This window comes from Benincasa hispida, chromosome 12 (assembly GCF_027475165.1).
Source record: "Benincasa hispida cultivar pf3 chromosome 12, pf3_genome.v1.1, whole genome shotgun sequence".
Classification (NCBI taxonomy): Eukaryota; Viridiplantae; Streptophyta; class Magnoliopsida; order Cucurbitales; family Cucurbitaceae; genus Benincasa; species Benincasa hispida.
The window spans coordinates 47926065-47937320 of NC_143489.1; the positions used below are offsets into that span (position 1 = coordinate 47926065).

The following is an 11256-nucleotide window of genomic DNA, read 5'->3' on the forward strand; positions in this document are numbered from 1 at the left end:
AATATTTTTTATAAAATCTTATTAAAATATACTTGAAAAGCTATTTTGGATGGTTACCAAACATTCCAAGTTCTTTTAAAATGAACTATTTTTTAAATTAAACACTTGAAAATGTATTCCAAACACACCCTAGATAGTATTTTGAAAGCGAGAGATTCCCATATATAAACATAATCCATGCTTTTCCTGTTTTTCAAATAAAATGCTATTTATAGCACATCAACTCTATCAGGATCAGAAAGCATCAACAAACACTCAAAACTTGGGTCCTAATTATTCAACAAAAAGAAGTACCTGTGGGCATAGTTTTTAGAAAGCAAAACCACCACAATTAACCACCAAAGCATGAGCTTGACTTTATAACGATACAAAAATACTTAGCTATTGACACGAAAGTGCTGATAATGTTTTAAATCAGATAGCCTGACAATACCATAATGTAAAACTACAAACCTAATCATTCATTATTACAGTACACGATTCACAGACACCCAACTGAAGTTTTATGTACAGGATTCCAATGCGTTATTAAAATCACAAATTACCAGATTTATCCTTTCCAGTGGCTTCCGGAGCAGATAACCTTAAATGCCATTATTCATATTCATCTTCAGATGCCCGCCAAGCAATGACATGAGCCCACCTCCATGAACCCTCCCCTCAGGAATTGAATATTCAAGGGATTTTGTGCCAATACAATATCCATTCCCTTCTTCCTCTCCCTTCTCTGTACTCAAAAAACTAGAATATGATGCTGATGACTTCATTGAAGATGGAACCAATACCTGTGGTGGTATAAGCCGATGCCGCTTAGTAGGCTTCTCCGGGGAATCAATCGAGTCACATATGAAACTGACTCCAGAAGATGAATTATAGTTGTCCAAGCTATCTCCAACGGTAGATGCAGCAGAAGCAGACACCAGACCATGGAAAAGTCCTGGCCCAATCAGGCTTCCCCTGTTTGTTTCTCGATCTTGGACCATGCTACTATGAGCAGCACATAAACCACTCTTACCCCTTGCAAACTTTTCACACTTGCCTTCTCCCCATGTGCATCTTTTTCCACCTCCATGGGCTTTGCAGAAATCTGTGCTCCCTTGGGCACTCTTTCCACAGTTCTCAAATTTGCATCGCTTGCCTCCGCCATGTCTGACACAGCAATCAGTGCGCCCACGAGCACTTTTCGTGCATCCTGTCACAACACACCTCTTTCCACCACCATGAGCAACACAAAAATTTGTTCCCCCATGTACACTTTTTGGGCAAATCCCACCCCCATCAAAGAGGCAACGCTTTCCCCCACCATGTCCCTTGCAAAGAGGAGTACTCCCTTCAGCCCCTTTTGTGCATCCGGCAAATATACATCGCTTCCCTCCCCCATGGGCCTTACAATACATGGTACTTCCTTGTGCACCTTTTGTGCAGGATTCATACTGGCAACGGCGTCCGCCACCATGAGAAATACACAGACCAGCTTGTCCTTCAGCACTACGAGTACAGCCTTCCATCTTACATCTTTTCCCCCCACCATGTCTAATACAAAGGCCCGACTTGCCACGCGCAGCCTTAGCACATCCACCTGAATATCCACAACGTCTACCACCACCATGAGCTATGCAAAATTCTGTCTTCCCCTCCGCACTTTTGGTGCACCCTAAATGTTGGCACCTCCTCCCTCCACCATGAGCCTTACAGTAAGCAGTACGACTCTCAGCACCCTTATTGCACCCAGGTTTCTGGCATCTATGTCCACCTCCATGACCAATACAAAGACCAGATGCTCCTCGTGCACCCTTCTCACAGCCAAAGTATTTGCACCTTTTAGAATTGTTTGCCTGATGATCTGAACTCACGCTTTTGGTTGTCTGGTCGATTACAGTTCCTAAGGAGTATTCTACAGTAGGTGATAGTTCTTGGCTCAGCTGATTTCCACTGTCAGTTTCAAGAAGCTCCTGCTGAATCAGAACCTTTGAAGTGCCCATTCTTGGAGCAAAAAGAAGTGATGGCATATACCCACCTGATTTTTTTGCTGAGGTAGAACCCTCATCAACTAGTGGGATAGACAATTGATTAGCTTCGGCAGCCCATTGGTTTATCAGATAAGCTGCACTGACATCAGTTTCTGCTGAAACTGAACATTCGAGCACACTTGAAGCTTCATTAGTCCCTCCAGAAAGACCGAGCTGCAATATTGAGTCAGTCGGCGATATTTCGTTTGGTAGAGATGTAACTTGTGCCTTATTCTTATTATATCCAACATTGTAATAATCATCACAGTTAGCACTAGGAGTTGGGCCAAGTCCAAGTACTAGTCTGCAGCCATCATCTGGAGCATAGCGGAAGCTAAAGTTCAGGTCATTTAAAGCAACTGCACATCCGGAGGATTTTCTTCCTCCAAAGCCAAAACAATTCAAGCTCAACGTAGTGTCACCAAAGTTGTCATCTTTTGTGAGATCACCATTTTGAGAATAGTGTGCAACAGTCTTGTTCAAATCCATTCTCTCAACGCTGAAGTTTAAACTAACAGGATAATCTTGCCAACAAGTTTTAAGGAATACTAAAAGCAGATATACGTAACAGCACCCACAGATTCAAACAGATTACTACTACCTCCACTGCTTACAAACCCCGATGTATCTGATCTATCCATTGGCGTATTCGGTGACCCAAAGATCTTCCCACTATGCAACAAGTTTTTTAGTCAATTCCTAGTATATCTAATGACGTTTCTTGGATAGAACCCCTTGATGACAACGAGTAATGTTGATATGCAGAAATCTTCGGAGCTCCTTATGCTCCTTGATGAGGACTCATTGAGCCTCATGAACCCTGAAAGTAGTACATCTTATAAGACAGTTCACACGACCAATTTCAATGAAAAGATGCCTCTCCATCAATTCACACGCATTGTTGGACACAACAATAGCAGAATAGTAGGTACTGTCGAAGCAAAGAGGAATTTGAAGTAGATGTCAGGAAAAATGCTTTAAAATAAACCTCCAATCACATGACTACTGTGAATACAACTCTGAGAACATTACAGAAAAATGTCACAAGTTCTACATCCCAACTTTCTGAAATAACATGACTTTTCAATTGAAACATATATGAAGTTATGGACAAATACAATAATTACCAATCTGAAATGAGTACAGTGGCAGGATGCCTGTCCAAAATTTAAGTTAAATGCAGACAATTAATTGATTGGTTACATGCTTTTAATGGCACTGGAGAAACATTTTATAACATATCAATTCAAAACTCCAACACTTGCAGAAAGATTACTTTGGACCTTTTTTATTTTATTATTGTTGCTTCTTTACAATTTCATAAATGGACAAACAGTTATATACAAACTTCGAAGCATATACATTGTAAACACATCTGGACACAAGGTAGATGTGGTCAAAGTCTCTTTAAGTCATGTGGATGCAAGAGAAGTAAGAGAAAACAAATGATTAAGCAGATGGGAAAGCAAGCGGCAAAGAGGGTAAAACAAAAAGAAATAGAGCAATAGAACCACTAAGTTGAAGCAGATGCACTTTTGCTGATGCAGATAGCATATATATAGATTGATGAGTTAAACTTAATATGATTATTGAAATGATACCATGCAGATGGCATACTAATGAGTTAAACTTGATGTGGTTATCGAAATGATACCAATTTGTTTGTCGACTTCTTTTAAGCATTCAACTTCAGTAACAATTTTAGTCTAATACACTTCACTTAAATACCTCTTCTTATAATATCTTTCATTGATATGCCTATATTGCACCATATTAGCAACAATTATAAGCGTTATAGGATATAACATTATCGCTCGAATTGCAAGAAGGATATTCAGAAACCAAGCTGTTATGTTATACTACCCAGAAAATGCAAACTAACATGATTGAAATCCTTTCTCAAAAGCTCCCATAGCTCTTTGGTCGGAGACAACCCTTTTTTTTTTTCCTTCCTCGTGAATAAAATCTTGATCATGTCAAAAATAATAATAACAAATCTTGAATTGTGCTTCCCCTCGGGAAGGACTATTACTTTTGATTTTATGCAGAAATTGTGAATCATCTTTTGTGGTCATACTTCAATCGGCTAGAGTTTGAAATCGCTCTTGGTAAGAGTTCAGTTTAGCCTTCACTCAATGATTGAACATCCAAGAAGCAGTAGTGGAGGTAGCAGATCCTCCCTTCCAGGGAAGAGATCAGGTTCTTTGGCAGACTAGTTCCTTGGCTACTTTTTAGTTTATAAAGCGGAAAGGAATAGGAGTGTTCCTCAGAAAAATAGTTCTTGAGAGAATTTGTGGATTCGGAATGTAGTAATTTCCAATACTTCTCCATGGGCTCTCTATTCTGTAATTATCCTTTGTTTTTTATTCCCAAAAGTTGGGAGCCATTTTTACAATTGTTTTGCGAAGGTGTCCCGCTTGTTTCAGGGGGGCCATTTTCTTTCAATATTTTTTGTGTGTCTCTCCTTAGATTTTGTTCATTCATGTTCTCCACAAAAACTAGTTTCCCATATCACTCTAATTTCACCAAAGCAACTATAGTTCAACTAACACGATGTATTAGTGACCAAAAGGTCCGTGGTTTGAATCCCCTACCCCTATTCTAGTATTCAAATTCAAAAAAATATATATCGCTTCTAATTTCCTGATCAAAAAGAACACAAGACTCGATAGTTTTAAAGAGCTTTAAAGGATTCTTCTGCGGTAAACCTGTTCTAATTCTTAATTTCCTTTTATATTTACAACTATCACTGATTAGCTGATCAAAGCATGTCGCCTAAAAATGATCTGTAAGCATAAAGTAACAACCCGCCAAGTATGTGTAGTTTTTTTTTTTTTTTTTTTTGGATAAAAATTAGGCTTGGGGTAGGTTTTCTTAACCAAAAAGAAAACGGGACGTCACCCAAATCGTACACCAAGCGAATAATAGAAATGAAGTCAACCCTCTTTAATCATAATAGGCGACACGAATCACTAGCTGCACTCCCACAGAAAATCAAGAAAATAAACTCTTGGGTATAAACAATCATGCAAATAAAAAATAATTAAAGGATAGCATTTTCTAGATCTTCAACTGTAAATCTCAATTCAATAACTAAGCAAAAAAAAAAAAACAAACAAACAAAAAAACAAAACAAAACCCACTCAAACACACACACACAAATTCAAAATCAAGATGTGTACGCTTATTAATCACAACCATCATATCGAAAGAAAGACGATGCGACCAGAAAACAAAAGTCGAGATTTCGAGCAAGAAAATGCACAGCAAACATGGATAATGATTTCATTCCTAATTATGATAGATTCAAGTAAAACAGAAACAGAAGTGAAGATAGGAATCAAATCCAGAGCAACATACCTGAAAACACAACCAAAATCTAAGAGAAAAGGAAAGGCAAAATCAGTAAATCGGAGAAAGGGAAAGGAAACACAAATGATATACCGTAGTGCAGCAATTTATAGAGGAGAATCGGAGAAGAGTAGAAAATGAAGGAGCAATCTAAGGCATGTTGAAATTTTGTTGGAGATTGAGAGAAATGGGGGAAAAAGAGAGAAAAACAGAAAAAAGAAGCCAACTATAAACTCAAGTCCAAGTGGAATAGAAGAAAGAAATTGTGGTGGAAGTGATGTGGTAATTAAATTATTATTTTTTTTAAAAAAAAAAAAAAGAAAAAAAGAAAAATGGAATTTGATGTGGGCGGCTCATATGGAATCTTGAACACCATTTTTTGATACATGGGGCAGCCCTCTCACACATCATTAATGCCCTTTCAATTACATAAATAGCCTTTTTTTCTTCACACTACACGACAACGCAGATTTTCTTATTATTTCATGACTTCTTCTATTCATGCTCCTTTAGTATTGTTTTTTTTGTTTTCGGTTGGAGGGGTGTTTTGGTAAATGTACACATTCTTTTCTTTTCTATTTTTTTTATTTCTTTTTAAATTATATATAATTTTGAAAAATATAAAAATCTATATACTAAATTCTAATCACCTAACCACCCCCTTTAGATTGCAGAAGATGTTTTATACGTATGAATATTTAAATATATTTAATTTAAATATATAGATTTTAGATCAAAAAGCAATGTAAATTGTTTTAAAGCCTTACTTCTTAAATTAAAACTTCAATTTATTTTCCAAGTCATCAAATAAAATTTGATGTATCATCTCATCCACATCAACAGTTAAAAGTTAAGTGAGATATTATTTAGAATTATTTTACAAACGTAGAGGATCTATTAGACTTCAATTCCAAACCCATCAACAAAAATTACATTTTGCACTAGCTTTTTATAGTTGAATTACAAATTTGATTTTTATGATTTGTTGAACCAGTTTCAATTTGGTTTGAATGCATGCCACCGATAGCCATGAAAATTGAAAAAGCTTAAGCTAGATCTTTGACAAAAAAAAAATTTAGCCTTATTTTCGCACATGGATAAAAAAAGAATGTACATTGGTCAATAAAGCAATGGACATGTGATGGATAGAAAAAAAGACTTGTCGAACGTCTTTGCCAACGAATTAAATAAAATTTATAATATCAATCTCAAACCTCTACTACTAAATAGTATTAGTAGCAAGATCAAGTCAATTCGTAGAGAAACACAAAGATTAGTTTCACAAAACTAATTCTTTAGTTAAATTGATAAAAGAGGGGAATGGGGGAGTTTGGTTTGAGATTGAGGAAAATCAGAAATCATCAAAAATACAATAATAATCCTAGGATGTTTGCTCAATCGTCTCAAACACATGGTTGATTTAATTATTAATAGAGCATCAAGCGTCCTAAACTATTAATCAAGATTTGCATCCTAATTAAACTAAGTGTCAATTAATCCAGAATGTAATACATCTAAAATCAACCAAACACATGCATTAAATTTTATGGCTAAACTATGAAAATTAGTTAATGGTAATTGCTAATTAACTTGATTTGTTCTTTATCTCTAAAGGAATGGAATTCCAAGCAGAAGCATGTGGACACACGTACCAATGTAATTTAATTTGAAAAAAACTTGAAAAAACCAGAGAAATTATAGAAGAACAAGATAAATATTTATAAATTAGAGCATGTTTCTAGGGAGAAAAGGATGAGAAGAACTAATCTTTGAAGACATTTCTTCTCGTAATTCCTCTCCTCGAAATGTAACAACACGATGCAAGATCTCCCTCGAACTGAAAAATGCCCACACGAACATGGAACATCACCATTTGGTTTCCTTGTTATTCTCAAAACAAAATCAAGGATGTGTGGGCTCTTTAATTTAGTAGGGAGAGATTTGTGTGAGAAAGGTTTGGGGAAGAAGATCAAATACACAAAGACTTTGCTTCTCTGTGATCTATGCGTTGGAAAAATATTAATTAGATCACAAATCTCCTTTTTCTTTTATGTGAGAGTGAGTTGGTTTGAGAGAGAGTTAAAACTCTCCTTCACCAACTCACAATAACTCCCAATGGGAGTTATTATTTTAAATTTAAATAATTTATATAAATATTAACAATTAGGGATATTTTCAAAAATAAAAAATAAGGGAAACTATTTACATAAAATAGCAAAATTTAATTATTTTAGGCTTCTATCAGTTTCTATCACTGATAGACATTGATAGACTTCTATCAACCTCTATCAATGATAAAGTTCTATAAGTTTTTATTATTAATAGATGCTGATAGAAGTCTATCGATATATTTTTTTCTATTTCTATAAATAGTTTGACATTTTTTTTATCTGTGAAAATTTCTTTAATAATTAATTAATTCATTCATTCATTCATTATCATATATTTAATTTAATGTTAATCATATTCAAATAATATCCCCTCACACAACATATAGTTTTAATATGAATCTCATTCATATTAATCGTACCCTATAGTTTTAATATAAATCTCATTGTTGAATGAGAAAATTGGATTAATCGTAAATTGGCATGTCATTTCCCAAATTAATGACGAATTTACAAATAATCTAATTTAGGACTAATTAAAAAATTGACATGTGTCCTAAATTGAATTGAAGACATAAGTTGGCAAATCCCAATGATGTCACATGTTTTCATCATGATTGTTGGTTCGAATAAAATTAATTTTGTCCAAAATAATATTATAATTTGGGCTAAAATCCAATTGAGTCCAAAAATAGGCTTATCGTGGCCTAAATGGCAAATAAGGCCCAAATTCAATTAGTTGGGTCCAAGGGCCAGGTCCATGTACCAACCAAGCCCAAGCCCACGAAGCCTACTTGAGAACTCTATAAACAGAGGAGTTCTCTTAATTTGTGGAGGTCAGAAATTCTACACTCCAAAGAGCCTAGAGAGAATTCTCTACAATCAGAAGACTCCTTGACTCCTGAAGCTGGTCACACTTGAAGATTGAAGTCCTTTGGAGATACAAGCATCCTCCTAAGACTCTAACTTCAAGAACATTCACACGCTCCACTTCCATACATCAAGCGTATGCATTCAGCTAAGAGAGAATCAAAGGATTAAGTACTAGAGATCGAACCACATCCGCATCAAATCTACATCAACACAAGTTCAACTCTACAAAATACATTTCTCCAAAAGCCACGTGTGAACACTGATTGTCTAAAAAGATCATCAAGCCAAAGGCAATCATTCAAGAAAATCATCAAGCCTAAAGACCAATCATCTAAGAAAATCAACAAGCCCAAAAGTCGATCATCCAAGAAGATCACAAGCCCAAGGGTCAATCATCCAAGAAGATCATCAAGCCCAACAATCGATCATCCAAGAAGACCAACAAGCGCAAAGGCCGATCATCCAAGAAGATCAACAAACCCAAAAGTTGATCATCCAAGAAAATCAACCAGCTTAAAGATTAAAGTTTATTTTGAAAGCATCAAAGGATTATGTATTAGAGATTGTACTTGCTATACTAAAATTAATACAAATACAAAAGTTCAAATTCTACGAAACAAGTTTCTTTGGAAACCTCGTGCGAACAAATTGACACGTCCAGTGGGATGTCTCTACCTCTCATCTCTCTCCCATCATCCAAATCAACAAATGGCACCAAAGAAAGTTGCATCCAAAACAATTGCTATAAGCGGCTCCTATACGGGACCTGTCATCCGAAGTCACTCAAAGAGGATCATGCACGAGCAAGAACAAGGCTCTTTCACTACAGAGAATATCTGGGAACAACTGATGGAATCACCTAAAGGCAGGATCATCATCAGAGAAAATCCCTCGTTCGATAACGCTGCTTCTACTTCTAATCAATCAGAGAAAGAATCATACTTTGATGTAGTGTCTATCATGATGGCTGACGTAACAGCTGATCGGTCATGGCAGAGATGGAGAGAAAGATAAATTCCTTAATGAAAGTTGTAGAGGAGCAAGATAATGAAATCGTTGCCTTAAGAGAATAGATGCAGGCTCGTGGAGCTACTGAATTGAAGGAAATCTAAACATAGAGATCTAGTGAGCGGAAGCGGACTGTTCCAAATTTCATTGTTAAAGAACTCAAACAATTCCAGTCTAAATGGAAACGATTATGCATAAACTATAAATTACAGCATGCTTCTTTAAAATGAACAGACAAGGGATAGAGTATGCAAACCTTTGAAGAACCTTTCTTCATGTATCCCTCGATCAATCTCCAACGTATCCAAAGAAATACTCGAACGCAATTATCAGAATAGCCAATAGCATGAACTGAAGAATCCTTGATCACTATCGAGTCCAACTCGATCCTTGAACCTCGAATGGAACTATAACACCACCACAAGAGTTACCTTGGTATTCTCGATGTGAGAATCCAGGAGTTGTGGGTTCTGTGTGACTTTGGATAGAGGAAAGAAGGAGGTAGACGATCGAGTAAGTGGGAGATGGATGAAGTCTATCGTATAGACTAGATACATGATCGTTTAGTAAGAAGAAGCCTATCGAATAGACTTGCTACTCGATTGTGTAGCAACGAGTAAACGAGTAACTATCGTATAGTAAACTCGATAGTTGATCATTTAGGCTATGAGACACTATCGTTTAGTAAAATGCTTTTACTCGATAGTTGATTCTTTTGTCAAACGACACAAAATGAATCATCATCTAATATTGGAAAACTATTTTCCTTTTATCTCATAATTACCATAACCGTGTATAATCTCCCACTCAAGTTGGTTATTAAAGAAAAATATTAAATAATTATCATATAATTAATATATTATAAATAAATATGATAACCAACTTATCATATTATATTTATAACATATAGTTTTAAAATTTCATCATATGAAACATATAAACCATAGTTCTTTTTATATGTTATGGTATTTAATATAAATCATATTTATATCAATTCCTCCAATTAATGTATCTAATAAATCATATTAATTATATCACATATAATTGAATTAATTTAATTATATCACATATAATTAAATTTTCTCTTGTTAATTTAAACACTTCAAACTAACCCAAAATCTGATTCTCAACTTAAACCCATTGAGCTACCAAGGGGACCTTATGGATCTATAGGTTGAAGCTCCTGTTGGGTTTTATGTTCTAAAACTCGCAGTTTGTAAAATAATAAACATTTTCTATAATCAATAAACTTATTATTGATTTTATAAATTGTAGATATGAAAGTCTAAATCCAATAAACTAAGACCTATGACTATTACATGAGTACTTGAACTTTATGTGGAGACATAGGAGTGGATCAAGTTCGAGTAAATAGTCAAAATGATCTATAGTACATGAATAAGATTGGGTACCTTATTCTGGTAACACTATTGGATATGGCCTACTCTATAGTTGTTACAAAGAGTTGCAAAGTGCTACATACAATATGATCCTAATTCGTACATGTTATGGCATGAGGAGTGGGGGCGTCCTATGAATTGAGTTTGCATAAGATTAAACCAAGAAATAAGTCTATTGAAGGAAATTGGATTTCTGAGATTTCCATGAGCAGCGGAACAAGATTATTCCAAATCACAACCATAAATGAACAATACATTTACAGTTGTCTTCAAACAAGTGGTTATACAATTAAAATGCAGAAATTACAGTATGAAAACTCAAATGCACAAAGGGAAAAACTATACGAACAATCGAAGAAGCGTCTCCATGCTCCATTGCGCACGACCGCTCGAACAACAGCAACCTCGAATGCTCGATCTACACGACTACAACACAGTAACGAACAGCACGAACACTTCACGCTCGTCCTCAATGATCGCCTCGGCCACGAACTCCTCTGAAACAGC

General features: G+C 35.5%; 1 protein-coding gene across 3 annotated transcripts; it reads right to left on the minus strand.

The window, feature by feature from the left end:
* Positions 1–331: 331 nt before the first annotated feature.
* LOC120084247 (loricrin-like protein) lies at positions 332–5731 on the minus strand. 3 transcript variants are annotated; one of them, XM_039040148.2, is made up of 2 exons: positions 5454–5731; positions 332–2940 (listed from the first exon to the last, which is right to left on the minus strand). In XM_039040148.2, exon 2 carries the CDS (start codon positions 2496–2498, stop codon positions 585–587), a length of 1914 nt encoding a protein of 637 aa, XP_038896076.1. In that variant the 5' UTR covers positions 2499–2940; positions 5454–5731; the 3' UTR covers positions 332–584. The 3 variants fall into 3 exon arrangements, with proteins under 3 accessions (XP_038896076.1, XP_038896078.1, XP_038896077.1); XM_039040150.2 differs by having other exon boundaries at positions 332–2829; positions 5454–5710; XM_039040149.2 differs by having other exon boundaries at positions 5370–5710.
* Positions 5732–11256: the final 5525 nt, after the last annotated feature.

Excerpts from the sequence above, each read along its gene's own strand:
- LOC120084247 (XM_039040148.2), bottom strand. The coding sequence starts at position 2,498 with ATGGATTTGAACAAGACTGTTGCACACTATTCTCAAAATGGTGATCTC.